The sequence below is a fragment of the Juglans regia genome, chromosome 9, assembly GCF_001411555.2.
Source record: "Juglans regia cultivar Chandler chromosome 9, Walnut 2.0, whole genome shotgun sequence".
Classification (NCBI taxonomy): Eukaryota; Viridiplantae; Streptophyta; class Magnoliopsida; order Fagales; family Juglandaceae; genus Juglans; species Juglans regia.
In genome coordinates, this window is record NC_049909.1 from 20,749,878 (window position 1) to 20,765,213 (window position 15,336).

A 15,336-nucleotide genomic window follows, 5' to 3' on the forward strand; every position below is an offset into this window, starting at 1 on the left:
AATAGATACTAATTATAAAATATATATATAAAAAAATTAATTTTAACAAAAAATATTATTATATAAAATAAGTGATTATGCATATACATGTACATATACATATGCCAATACTAAAACTCTAAGAGCATTAGCATTGGATTGGCTATTTTATTCTTCAAATTTTAAAGAATATGTAACTTTTTCACTTTTAGCTAACTATTCAAAACTTAAAATCTACATTGAATTAATCATATTATTCTCTATAATAATAAAATATTATTATTTTTTATTTTTTTATTTTTATATATAAAAAATCTACCAGAAATCAGAAGCTTTGATAGTCATCGATTATTCTTTACTACTGGAACCACGAAGAAACCATCGATTATGCTTTGATAGTCATCCAAACAGGAACCACGAAGAAACTACCCAAACAGAGAACCCAAACAGAGGCAATCTGAGGTAAAATCTCAGAAATCAAACCCAAACAGAAAGGAATTTGAGAACATCAACAGAGGCAATCGTTCGAAGAAACTACCCGAGACCTTTGACTTCAAACCCAAACATCAACAAACTCAAACCCAAACTTCAACAAAATCAAACCAACATCCGGAGAAATCAGGGCTAGAATCAAAGTTAGGGTTTCGAATCAAACCCAAACATCAACAAAATCAAACCAACTTTCGAAAAAATCAGGGCTAGAATCAAAGTTAGGGTTTCGAATGATTACCGTGTGCTTGGGAGTGCCGTGCTGCCGCTGTGCTGTGCTGGAGAGCTCTGTCGCAGGAGGGAACGGTTTGCGGGGGGAATGGTTGCGGGAGAAGAGAAATGGGGAAGAGGAGAAATGGGGAATAAGAGAAACAGGGGAAGAAGAGAAAAAATGAGAAGAAGCGGAAGAAGGAAGAGACGCGGGAGAGGGAAGAAGAGGAGAAGAGAAAAAAAAAATTGATGAAGAGAATAGAGAGGAAGAGACGCGAGAGAGGGACGAAGAGAATGAAGATGGGAAGTCGAAATGCGGGAAAGGAAGAAGAAAGAGAAAGGGAGACGCGGGAGAGAGCGCCGAGATATAATAAACAATTAATTTGGAGATGAAATAGTACTTTTCATCTTTGAAGAAAAAGATAAAATTACTGTAGCTAATATTTAGGATGAAAAGTGTTTGGCTAATTCAATGTGGGTCAACTATTGATAAAGTTATCTAAATTTAAAGATGAAAAGTGATTTAAAGAAACCAATACCAATGCTCTAACAGTCGTCATATTCGGTAGTCCCCGCGGGCCTCCGGCCACCAAACAAGGACCATCAAGGCACCTGCTGCATGGATCATGTATATCACCTTTGAATCATCGCTAATGATACATACAATTAGCAATTATATAACTGTAGCGCATTTTTTTTTTTTTAAAGTCAGATTTATTATTAAGAAATTAATTTTTTATATAGATGCATAATAATAAGCACCGAATCTCTCAAGTTTTTGCCCAAAACTGAAGAAATAGTATTGTTCCCCAAAAGTACCATTCTGTTGCGATGGACATTTAAGCGCAAAATTAGCGTGTTACCTAATTATAAAAAATATATATAATAATAATAATAATAATAATAATAATAATAATAATAATAATAATAATAATAATAATAATAATAATCAGCCAGCACAATTGATGTTATTGTGAAAGTGGCATGTCATTATTCACCTGCTTAAGGCTTCGTTTGGTTCCTTAAATACTCTCAATTCATCTCAACTCATCATTACAACTTTTTCAAATTTCAATACAAAATATAATAAATAATTTAATTTTTTTAAATTTTAAAATAATAATAATATTAAAAAATAATATTCTAACAATATTTTATCATCTCAACTCAACTCAACTCAACTCAACTCACTTCAACATCCAAACACAACCTAAGTCTCTCTTTTGACGAAGAATAATATTACACAATCTCTCTAATTTTTATATATTATATTATTTTTAATTTTTTAATTTTTGTTCTGTTTATTTTTTTTAAATTAATTCAATTATTTTATTCATTATTTACATATTTAATATTTGATAAAAAAATAATAATAAAAATTAAAAAAATATATTATTTAGAAGTTGTATAAATAATAAGAGATTTTATAGATTTTATCAAAAAGAAAATGTGTCAGTCAAATAAAACATAAGAGCTACCCTATAATCTGTGAAGAAAAAAGTTTGAAATACACCAAACAACTACAGAAGTAGAAAAATTCGGATCATTTCGGGTAAAAACTCAACATAGTAAAAGAAACCAAGTACTTTACCACGAACATTCTTTCTCCTAGCCTCTTTTATTATAACCAATATAACCAATACAATTAGTTGTCTTTGTGCGCTAACTTTTTTGAAGGGGTAGAGGCTTGAAGGGGAGGCGACGGAATGGGGGGTGGTGACCGAAGGGGGAATCGATAGAAGTGCGGGTTTCTCAAACTGGGATGGAAGCTATTTGAGGGAGTCGACGAAATGGGTTTTAAAATTGGAGGCTTGAAGACAAAAATTGAGGCTTAGCTTGAAGATAAAATGAGAAATGGATTCTCTTTAGTGGGCAGAATAGATTTTTCTGAAGGCTTACAGACGAAACAAAAGATTGCCTTGAAGTGTTATGCAAAGACAAAGATGAAATTTGAAATGGGTTCCTCTGGCTTGAAGACGAAGCTGACGAAGACAAACGAAAACGAAATTTGGACTGGGTTCCGATTGGCTTGAAGACAAATGAGGTTATAATTTTTTAATTTGAGATGGGTTCCTCTAACTTTAGGACGAAGGTGACGAAGAAGAAAGTTAAAATGAGTTTCGGTTGGCTTGAAGACGAATACCGTTCTAATTTATTTAGGAGAAATGATTTGTATAAGTTATAAATAGATAAATCTTATATAAATTTTTGTAAAAAAATTTATTTTTTATTAGTTGAATCTATTGTTTTATAAAAAATTTGTACGAAATTTATCTATTTAAGACTTTTATCTAATATTACTTTTTATTTAAACGAATGAGGCTTTACTTTTTTTAACTTTTAAAGACATACAACGTGGCATACCACGTCCAGCGGGAAGGGAGAGCGAGACATTTGGTACTGTGGGCGTAGCATTTTTCATATTATAGTGTGTCCGTGTTTTTCTCAATTTCAGCAATTTTAATTTGGGAGGGCAGAGGCAGAGACAACAACTTGGAACAAAGTTTTATGCAGGCCAATTTGTGCACATGGCTTTGCTTCAACTTAAGCGCCTTGAGGGGGTAACTTTGGACTGTTGCTTATTCAGGCTGGCAAAAGCCTGTCTAAAGTTCTCTAAAAACAGGGATGTTTCGGCCTGCTACCAAAAGTGTTCTTGTACACACCATTAATCCAAGTCAATCCACTTTTATGACCCAAAGTGGTAAAACGCAATTAAAATTACAGTAACGTTAGATATAATTATAAAATATATATATTTTTTATTTTATTTTTTAAAAAATAGATAGATTTAAAATTTACATAAAAAATTTTTTTGATAAAAAAATTTATTATTTTTAAAAAATTTAAAAAAAGTGCACGTGCACTTAGGAGTTAGGAAACTTAGGATTACCTTTATTTAAAAAGCACTTGTGCTCATCTGCCATCCATTTCACATAAACCAAACACCCGATGACATGACTTTTATTTATTTATTTATTTTGTAAACCGCACGCGTTTTAGCTTTACAGACCTCAACAATGGTTAGCGTGATGACAAATGACCGACCGACGACAATGGTCGCTAACGAGAACGATTGCCAATGACGAGAAGCTAGCAGAGCTTCTTTGATTGCTCACGACTGACTGATCGCTTTCAGCTCATAAACACAGAAACAAGATAGTTGAAATTCCATACTTGTTGGTTAAGGTTAAAGTTAAAGTTGTTTTACTCAAAATTAATTTTTTTTTAATTGACTTTGAAATAAATAAAACACATAGTCAGAAGGAGATGTTTGAAACAGAAAAGTAGAGAAGCATAGCTAGGAGCCATCCTAGTAAATGACCGGGAATTCCATACTTGTTGGTTAAAACTAAAGTTGTCTTACAATGAAATAGCTCCATGGTGAATCATTCAAAGAATCTAAGAGCCAGTCCATTGATCGTGATTGTGTTCTCTTCTCCTCCTTTCTCCAGGTATCTCTTCACTGCGCCTACTTCCATTCTCTCTACGTCTCTTTGTGTTCCAACTAATGCGTGGCAATTTTCACCCACTAATTTCTAAGATTTTGTTTATTCTCTTAAATTTTTAAGATTTTAAGAAATTTTCGTTTATAACAGATGTTGTTCACGAGGGAGAGGGGATCGATGGAGGGGGGATTCTGTTCTCATGGGAGAGGGGATTTCTCAGATAGATTTCTTATGTGGGAGAGCTGAGCGACTGTACAAGGGAGAGGGATTCAGAGGTGGGAAAGCTAGTAGAGGGATTTGAGGGATTTCTGGATTTTTCTAACGAGATTTTTCCAGCAATGTTAGGGCTATTGATTTCGGAGAGCTGCTACATAGCATCCACTGTAGTGGGTGCACACAATGCACTCACTACGTGGATGCTTATGGTCCATGTATTTTTTTTTTTTTCACCAGATGGATTCTCCCGTCTCTCTCATCCCTCCCATCGTCTCTCTCATCGTTTCTCTCTCTCATCTCGATGCTCTCTCTCATCAGATCTCTCTCATCCTCTCTCTCTCCTCGACTCTCTCTCATCAAAACGACTCTCTCTCTCATCTCGGGCTCTCTCTCTCCTCGACTCTCTCTCATCATTTCTCTCTCTCATCTCCGACACTCTCTCTCACATCTCGAGCTTTCTCTCTCATCTCGGGCTCTCTCTCTCCTTGACTCTCTCTCTCATCAGATTGACTCTCTCTCTCATCTTGGGCTTTCTCTCTCATCAGATCGACTCTCTCTCTCATCTCGGGCTCTCTCTCTCCTCGACTCTCTCTCTCTCATCTCCGCTCTCTCTCTCTCATCTCGAGCTCTCTCTCTCATCTCGGTCTCTCTCATCGTCACTTTCTCTCTCTCTCTCTCTCTCACATCTCTGCTCTCTCTCTCTCTCGTCTCGCTCTCTCTCTCATCTCTCGCTCATTCTCTCTCTCATCTCCGCTCTCTCTCTCATCTCTGCTCTTGCTCTCTCTCTCATCTCCGCTCTCTCTCTCTTTCGTCTCTCATCTCTGCTCTCGCTCTCTCTCTCGTTCTCTCTCTCATCTCTGCTCTCTCTCCTATCTGCTCTCTCTCTCTCTCGTTTTCCCTCTCAAACATGTGGTGTATATTTTGACACCTAATGTATGCAAATTGACTTCAATAAATAGTGGCTTCTGTATATAATATTTCTTGATTTCGAGAGAGCTTAGTAATTAGGATCGTATTAAAGCGTCAGACCAACTTGGAAGAAGATCGATCAGCACTGGAACAACCAAATGTTCCAACTTCCATGCATGCACGCTGCTTTCAACGGGTTATGCAGTGGAAACAGATGAAAAAAGGGCCAAGTAGACATTGGAAACGGGGTAACTCCTTGAGTCATTGTTGCACAAGTCAAGTATCCTAAACGACATTCAGCAAAAAAAAAAAAGGTACCCTAAACGACCGTCAATCGTTATGCCGTACACGATTCCACGTGCCAATTCAAATTTCATGTGGTGCGCACGTACGTACATGAATTTCATTTCTGTCACACGGGAAAAGTAAGGAAATTAAATAGTATATATTCGCACAAAATCTATGTACAAAATTTATAGCCAAATATTAATTATGATCAATATAGTCTATATATAACTTTGTTATCAATATTCTTAACATGTATATATAATCATTTAAATAAAAATTTTATTAATTTTGTGGGTCATTTTCTCTTGTATCAAACTACCATCAATTTGATCATTCATTTTTAAAAATACTATTATCATACGGGCTCGCGCGACTGGTTGGATCATAATAATTGATTGTTTTGTAGAATTATTAATATTTACATATAATTTATAAAATAATAATAATAATAATAAGACGATATTCACCAACTACTAAAAAATGTATAGAGGAAAAAAAAAAATACCAAGACGCGTTACGTGAACAGGTCACAAAAATGGCCGACGCGAACAATTTATTCAAAAAATATATATATATATATATATATATTAATTAGTCTTAATTTAATACTCTGAAAACTTTCAGATATTCGGAGTTTTTTCAAACAAAAAATACGTACAGCTCAACCAATGATATAGAGGACAAAATCATTTAATTTAATCTTAAAACATGCGAACTCTTATAAGGTACGTATCTGTTGGAACATGTTAATGTGCCATTCGGCATATGCGGCAATATTGCCGTCTACAGACGGTCAATACCGAAGATTTTGTAGCTTATAAATAGGCACATTTAGCAGCTCTTCGATAGGCAAGCAAGCAAGCACTTAACACTAGCAGTACACAAGTACCGACAATTGGCCAACAAAAGGGATAGAATTATTACTCCATTTGAGAACAAGAGAGCTTCTGTATATAATGTGGTGTGTGATGTCAAAACCGGATTAGGAATAGATTTTTATTTTAATTTTTATCATTTTTTCGTCATTTCAAGACGTATTAATAGATGATTAAAAATTATTTATTATATTTTATTTATAAATTTATTATCTAATATCATATGATAAAAGGATACTGAAAATTAAAATAAAGAATAGATTTTCTCTAAATAAAATTATGCTAATTAGACGAGGTATGGTGTAAGGCATCAGTACCACGACTGATTCACGACTCTGAACATACTAATGATTTCTCGATCCACAAACAGTCACATTGGAGACGAAGGCTCGCCCGACGCCCACCCCCACAAAACCCATCCTCGGTCTCGCGATCGGACGGCCCCGGCCTCAATTTCACGCAGTTACCATCATTACCGTCGCTCCCAATTCTCTGCTCCGGCACCACCTCACCACCATATTACTCCCGAAATCGTGATAAAAACCCTCAAAAATAATTTCGGGGGGCAAGGAGAGCCTCCGGAGCAATCCGGGTTAAAGTCGGTCAATCTGATATCTGGACAGCAGAATCAGAATCTGGTAAACACCTACCACTCGTTTTAGTATTCACCCCGGCAACCTAAACTGGAGTAATTGCCTAAGACTGCAATATAATAATGCTTGCTCCGCTCGACTGCCATGGTACTATGACATAAGCAGAACTATACTTGGTTCAGTTTATTTGAGAAACGAAGTGGACACAGATCAATTGATATGGACGTGCACAGATCAATAATATGAAAAGTTTGTGGTCGGGAACCATGCCTTCGTGTTAACGCCGTTCAATATGCAGTTCTCATTGTTCAAAGCATCATTTTTATCTTTAAGACTAAGCGGGTCTGGAATTCTTTCCTTACAGTTGTAACCCTTGGATCTTGAAACAAGAACATGCAAGGTACGCAAGATGGTGGGCGGAAAATGCCACCTTTGTTCACAGCGTCGAAAGTGTCGGTCATAGTTCCCAGTCGCTCCCCTTTCTGTACATCGATGGCTAACATCCTGCCGAAAATTATCAAATGCTACATAATCCAAAGGCAAATCCTTTTTTTATCCACCAAATGCGATGCCCAGAGTGCAATTACCTAAATTAGCGAACGAGATGATTAAAAAAGGAAGCGAATACCATTTACATCGACAAAAGTTTTCTTTTTATTCTTTCTCCACATAAGCTAGGATGATTTGAGATTTTGATTTCCCAAACAGTTGATTTTCACACAAGTTCATGTCGCAACCCGCACCACTTTATCATCCTCTGCGTGTAGAAACGCATGAACATAGCCATATATAAAGTGTCCAAACTTTCATTATTTCATATCTTACAATATTTCACCAAATTTAAACAAGATATGAACGCAGGAAATTACTAATGTCCTTCTGTACTAAAAAACAGAGAATATCTCTCTCATCTTCTGTTATCAGTGTTTGTGAAGAAGAACAAAGGTAGAGAATCGAAGAAAATGTCCGAATCGGGGAATTTGTTCTGAAACTCGGACATTAAGGCTAAGTTCTCTTGGTGAAGAACACTGGCCTTTTTCCTCAGCTTCTCATTCTCTTCAATTATACTTTGGTTCTCCAAAAATAACTTCAGGTTCTTTAGTTCCATATCTTTATCTGCCTTTTCTTCGCACTTTTTCCTGCTGAAAGACATCCACACGTTACATCCATCTAAAATATTGACGATCATAATAGAAGGGAGCCGTTAAAACATTAAAAAGAAAAGGGTTTTCTCATAGGAGATACATGGGTTTCATGTGATGAAACACACAAACAACATACCTGACTCGCCTGGGAACTTGAACTTTAGATCGCTTCGATCGTTGTTTTCTTTCAGAAGAATGGACCAGACCAGATGGAAGCTTTTCAGTGTTGTTGGTACACATCTTCTTGGGTTATTGTCGGCCTTCCTATTAAAATTGGGAGGAGCAGAAGATTTATGGTGTTGAGGTGAAAGAGTGGAAATTGAGAGAAGAATAGATTGCATGCTCATATAAATATAGATGCATGGGTTCGCCTTTGTGTATGTACCATGTGGTTGGCATGTAGAGAGAGATAGATTTCTCTGCTGGTAATGATGGCAAGTGGATTCATGATTGTAGAGGAGTATCAAAAAATGAGGAGGAAAAAGCTATCCGTTGAAGCAGGAAAGGTTTTAGCAATGCAAGGGGTTTAGACGTCCATATGAAACAGAGGATCTGAGTAAATATGTAGAAAATTCGATTACAGAATTGACGGTTTCAAAGAAGAGTGTCAAAAATAGCATATAAACTCTTGTTGGAATGATTTAAAGTTTAAACCACGCGGTCGATACTTTTATTACGACGCAGTTATTACCTGTCACGTAGAAATGCATGCCTTGGGAAGGTCTATACATGCAGCAGCTATTTTTGACTAGGCCTTGTGATTTCCAGTTCTTCATTTGGTACAATTATTATTTAGGAAATCGCTCTCTGTTTTCTCAAACTTAAGCATCAAGCATGTCTAGCGTTGTCATGGTGCATTTGGAATGCCATCCTACACTATAGTAAAAATGATTATTTATAATGAATTATTTGTGAGGAGAATGATTATTTATGATAAAAACAAACTTATTTTAATTGAAACTAGTCATTTTTGTAAGAAATAATTAACTACAAATAAATAATTTTCTCGTAATGCTAGTTAGAGTCAGCATAAATGGATGGGTAAGCTTTTCCTATTTGCTCAGTGCTCATCACCTTATAAGCTTAGGGCCCCATATTGGCAATGCTGTAGGTGTCCATCCTCTCTCTCTCTCTCTCTCTCTCTCTCTCTCTCATTTTAAGCTTTGTGACTTGGTGGACCATTAGAAGGGAAGGTTGGCATCTTAGCTCGATCCACCCTTCTGCTCCACCCTTTATTCATCTCATTATACTTTGTTTGAACACAGATATCTAAGAGTCAAATGCTATATTGAGGGCCTGCAAACACCAATATCCCCTTTAATAATCCCCACCTACATTTGATTACAGAGAGATGGTTATGATGACGATGTGATGCTTGTGTGACCGTGTCCAATTCTTCATCATGATCGTAATTCAGAAGCATCTAGCTGATGAGCTTTTCTTGATTTTCTAATCTTTCAAAACAAAAACATGGGTACGTCGGGAAAGTTTCTAAAAAGGCATGCACCAGTACCAGGCCATACTTATTTTCATTATTCTCTAGAATTAAAGCAATTCCCTCACTGTAAGGACTCATTATGTATACATGCACTTGGAACCTAATGAATTAATTTTGAATGGCGAAGAGCCATTTTCAGAAGGACTACGAACCACTCAGACCTTCACAGCTTATAGATATTGACACAGGACAGAATATCGATTATTCTGCAGGTTAGTTTCAATAGATAATTTATAAAAAAGAAGATAAGAGAATCGTCCAGAAACATAGAGAAAACACTTCTTATGTTCAATTCAAAATTATCAATATTCAAGAATGACGAAATCAACCTACAAGTTGGATTGTAATAGCTAAAAATCGACTATATATATCAGAATTTTATCAAAAAAAGCAAAATTACAATAATCATGCTAAAATAAATACATAATAAAAGAAGTAATCTGTAAAAAATCTAGCACAAATAAAATTCATAATCACTTTCAAAACAGTAAATGAAATATTATTATAAAAGGTAAAAAATAACTAAAAATAGGAAATCAGAGGAAAAAATAGTGAAACTTGGCCTCGAAAATGAAGCACACCGAGCGTAGCTGGGTGCCCACGACATGCACACCGAAAAGAGCGTTCCGAATTGGGGTCATATGCATGATTTTGATACCCGTAGTCAAAGTTGTGGTCAAAATATCGAAACGTGTCCAAAATCGCCCAAATCAAGAAAAAATCACGATTTTCTACCATCTTTGCGATGATCTGCCACCTTAAGATATTTCAGCACAATCAACGTGCAGTCTGATAACTCAACATCATCTAACTCGGATCGTTATCAGAATCATCTGACTTGAATCTTCCTGCATCACATACATTCTTTTACTACTGCTAAGACTGCTAAACATGGGGGATGAGTTTAGATGCAATAGTTGTTTAGGGATGGTTGGAGAAAAAGTAAAGCAAAGACAAAATCAATCATGATCACAAAATTTATACAGTTCGGCAATGTGAGTATGTCCATAGAGCTATAAAAAAAATTTATTCAGATAAGAGTTGAATACATGCATAGTGCGACAAAATAACACAATATATATATATAGCGAAACTGTAATTAGCGAGTCGGGTCAGTTGAATGCTAAATCGGGTTCAAATATTGGCCCAAGCCTGTATTTCATGACCCAAGTTTAGTTGAAAATCTAAAAAGAAAAATCATAACTAATTCTTATGAGAAAATATATTTATAACAGTGAATTGTATAAATACTGCGTAATCTCTTTAAAAAAAGTGAAATAAATATGAGATTCATATGAAAAAAAAATTAATTTTTTTATAGTTTATCTCAATCTTTTTCAAAACGATTATGTGACGTTTATTCACTTCATAATTATATGTAGAATTATTCAATTCTTATTGAGTCAAATCATTAAAATGCCATTTGGATAGTAAGTTGATATGAAAGTTAAAAGTTGAATAAAATATTATTATAATATTATTTTTTAATATTATTATTGTTTTGAGATTTGAAAAAATTAAATTATTTATTATATTTTATGTGGTAATTTAAAAAAATTATAATGATGCGATAAAATAAATTAAGATCACTTCTCAATCTAAACGAAACCTAAATCGGATCGCTACAAAATAAAACTAACAAAAAAATGAAACACGTACCTTTATTCTTTATCTCCTCCCTCCAAGTGTTCCGAACCGCTTTGTCTGAAATTACAGAACGTATGACATACATAACATGCATCAATCATGATGGCTATGCTTGTATACATTATATGCATTATTATGGGACCAGGTTCGCATCATCCATCGCATTTACGTATTGACTCCATCCGATGAGCAAGTTGGCCGCCTGCAATCAATTACATTCCATCGATTTTGTTATGCTCCTTCATCATCAAGCAGTATCCTATTCATCACATAATGATGATTTTGATTTTTGAAATCACAAGTATATATAGTTTTCAACTTGTACATAATTATATGTAGTTGTGGAGTTTATTTTATGCATACACATTTACAACATCATAGTCATGTTGATGTGGTAGCACATAATGGATCATATTTTTGAGAGGTAAGTCACCCGACTTAAATATTTGAGAAATGATATTTGCAATTTATAATGTGTAACTTCCGCACATTTATTTTAAAATATACGAGACTTATATAAAAAACTATGTATCATGTAAATCTGAGATGTATATAAAAAAAATATAATAATAATAATAATAATAATAATGGAATCATTTTTTTTTTCAAAAAGAATACACAAAACTATATCTAAATTTATTCTAAATATTTGATTTCACGGATAATTGATGCATCTCAGTGGATAGGATGATCAGGATCTTCAGTTCAGAACGTTGGGCCCTGGGCCTATCTTAGTATCATCAGTTTCCTATCCTTAGTTCTAAGCACCTTTGGTCTGGGCCGTTAGTTTGGGCTTTCCTAGCTATATTGTCAATTTGTCCATATACCCTATTATTGCTCCCACCGTTCCAAGCACTCATTTGGACCCGACGACAAAGGTGGAGAAGAGCCCAAACCTCAAATTGAAAAAAAAAAATAAAAAAAAAAGAGTAGTAATAGATAAAATTATGAGTTATGTAAGTATTGTATATTTTTTTAAAAGGAACGAGGTCTCCAATTAAGAAATTAATTTTTTATATAATTTTTATATTTACTCATTTTTTAAAAGGAGCGAGCCACCTGTATATTCAATGAATGCAAATATTATTTCTAAAAAAAAAGGTTCTAATATTTTAGAAGAATAAATATTCTATTTTAAAGGGAGTTTTAGGGCAATTATTGGTATGGATGTTCAGAATTGTGCTCAATTCAGTGGCGACCTTCTCTTCTTCTTTCCTTAGCACATTCTTTAACAAATATACGAAATTAGAAATCAGTTCAGTTGAGTCTAATTTTAAATTGAGTTAACTCTCAAATCATTAAACTCATCTTAACTCAAAAACTCTTTACACGTGAGACTCACAACCATTTTCAACCCAACATTTCTTTACACTTGGGACCCACAATTTTTTTCAACTTTTCATAAATACTTATAAATTTATCTTAACATTCAAACACATCTAAACTCATTTTAGGTGTATCTCACAAAATTAACTTCATCATCTCAACTCATACTATTCATAAAAAATTCAACTTATCTTAATTCAGCTCGACATCTAAACCTAACTAATAGCACTCTCAATGACTTTTGTATTATACAAAAAATATAAATTATTTGAAGAATTGTTATAAAAAGGAGTTTCTTCCGATTATGTAAAAGGAATTGTAAAATATAATTAGCTACAGTAACCCACTACATGTAGCTGATACTGTTCATTTTGTAAATTTTTTTATTATTGATATTTCATTTACTCTCCCATTTTCTTTTACTTTGATTTTTATCATGTAAGTAAATTTTTTTATTGTTCATAATTTAAAACACCCATATTTCATTTTCTTCTAAAAAATATATTGAAAATATTTTTAAACCAATTTTTTCATTTTTTCATATTATTTTTAATTTTTATTTGGATTACATATTTTTATTTTACGTGTTTATGACTAAATTATTTTACATTGTATATAAAGGAATTGTAAATATAAAAAAATATATGGATATTGTAAATTTATTGGTAGAAATAAAATATTTAAAAAGAATAAAAAATAATATTTAAATAATATAGAGAATAAATAAATAAGTTGATGGATGATATATTGTAAAATTTAATATATAAAATAAAAATAATAAATTTTGATGATATATTTTAAAATATAGGATAAGAAATCCGTGTTCTAACAAAAATTATAATGCGACGGCTCCAACCTCGCAGAATTATAATGTCGTAAACGGAATATGCCCATATGCATTCAACGTCGTAAAAATCAGCCTTGTGCCCACCAGCTATATCGCAAGAGCACTAAGCATAGGTTTAACTATTTTTTGGCCAAATGTACTACTTTTTACATTTTGAATAGCAAAATATTATGTAGCCCTTTGAAGTTTACCGTTTAAAATTATCACTACAGTATTTAATTTTTTAAAATATTAAAAATAATTACGGCTAGGGCATTTAATTTTTTTAAATATTACCGCTAATGTATTTGTGTGTTTTCTTTAACATTTAAAAAGAAAAAGAAACCAAATACATTTGAGACTTGAGGTGCTGAATAGCAGTACCTTTGGACTAATGTATTCAAAATCAACCATACAAAGGAGTCATAATTCTTTATATAATATTAAAATATTATTTTTATTATCTATTTTTCTAATGCATATTTAAATTCATTGAATCAATTCCATTTTCCTTTTTATACTTTTCAAAAACAGTAACCTATACAATCAAAATACATCAAATTAGGGGTGGGGGCGGGCCCACCCCGCCCTGCATGGAGAGGGCCTAGTGGGGGCGAGATGACCCCAGCGGGGCCCCGCCCCGCCCCGCCCCCCGCTTCGCTCTACATATATAATTTTTTATTTATTTACATATATACATATAAATATATTATATATAAATATACACAATTTGTCAAATACTTAAAATTGTATTTAAGTCATTCGATTGTCTTGACTTCCTAGACTAACCTTTATATAAGAGGCCAAGGTAATATAATAGTTATCCTTAAACAATGTGGGATTTAGGAGACCAAGACAATAACAAATCTAACTCTAATGAGTTTAAGTTTTTTTTTATATTTATAAATTTTAATTTATTATTTAAATTATATTATAACTTGGATCTAAAAAAATATTTTTAAACCAAATTTTTTTTTTTAAACACAATGTGTTGGCTTAGGCGGGGGGCGAGCCAAGGTGGATGGGGTTTTTTCTTCCCCCGCCCCCCAGCACCGGGGTGGGGGAAAAACCCATGCGGGGTGGGCACCATGTAGGTATCACCCCTACATCAAATCGAATCGAATTGCAAATTACATAAAACATAAAAAAATACATAAACTTACATGAAAACACAAGCCAACAATGCATACTTTTATTAAAATATTTTAATTAATTTCCTAGAGCTACATTGAGACATTTTATAGGAATAAAATAATTGGAATGGAGTTTTTGTATCCATCCGAGTAGCTGACAAATATGACACCATACCGTCTAAAATAGGAGGTTATGATTAGAATGATGAAGAAGCCAGAGATCCTTCAAGGAACATAAGTATAAATGAGAAAGAGTAGACAAATGCGATATGTTAATTATTATGAACAAACTCTTAACTCTTTCTATATTTTTTATGATGCAAATACATTTTGATTTTGGTATAATAGATGTCACGGACACATCCGACCACCCATTTCTCTATTTTGCAAGCACTCGATGTTGTTCGAAGCAGGTGGTTACAAAACACGGCTCGACAATAATGTGTATTTTTAACTAATTATCTATACCAGTAGCTCAATACAAACATGGCTATTAACGGTAGATAAAAGTCATTTTTATTTTAAAAAATTTACACAACTTTTTATTATTTATATAATCTTTACACATTATATTTTTTTTAATTTTTTTATCAAATATTTAATATAAAAATAATGAATATAAAAATTAAATTAATTTTAAAAAAATAAATTCAAAAAAAATTAAAAATTAAAAAAATATATAATATATAAAAAATAAAGGATTGTATAACATTGCTCTTTTTATTTAGCTCCGTCTATTTTAATAGAGGGTAGAAA

General features: G+C 33.3%; 1 protein-coding gene across 2 annotated transcripts; it reads right to left on the minus strand.

Annotated features, from left to right (window-relative positions):
- Positions 1-7,735: 7,735 nt before the first annotated feature.
- Positions 7,736-8,449, minus strand: LOC108980679 (protein LITTLE ZIPPER 1-like). 2 transcript variants are annotated; one of them, XM_018951681.2, is made up of 2 exons: positions 8,287-8,449; positions 7,736-8,144 (listed from the first exon to the last, which is right to left on the minus strand). In XM_018951681.2, the coding sequence occupies exons 1-2, from the start codon at positions 8,388-8,390 to the stop codon at positions 7,913-7,915; spliced, it is 336 nt and encodes a 111-aa protein (XP_018807226.2). In that variant the 5' UTR covers positions 8,391-8,449; the 3' UTR covers positions 7,736-7,912. The 2 variants fall into 2 exon arrangements, with proteins under 2 accessions (XP_018807226.2, XP_035549924.1); XM_035694031.1 differs by having other exon boundaries at positions 7,736-8,147.
- Positions 8,450-15,336: the final 6,887 nt, after the last annotated feature.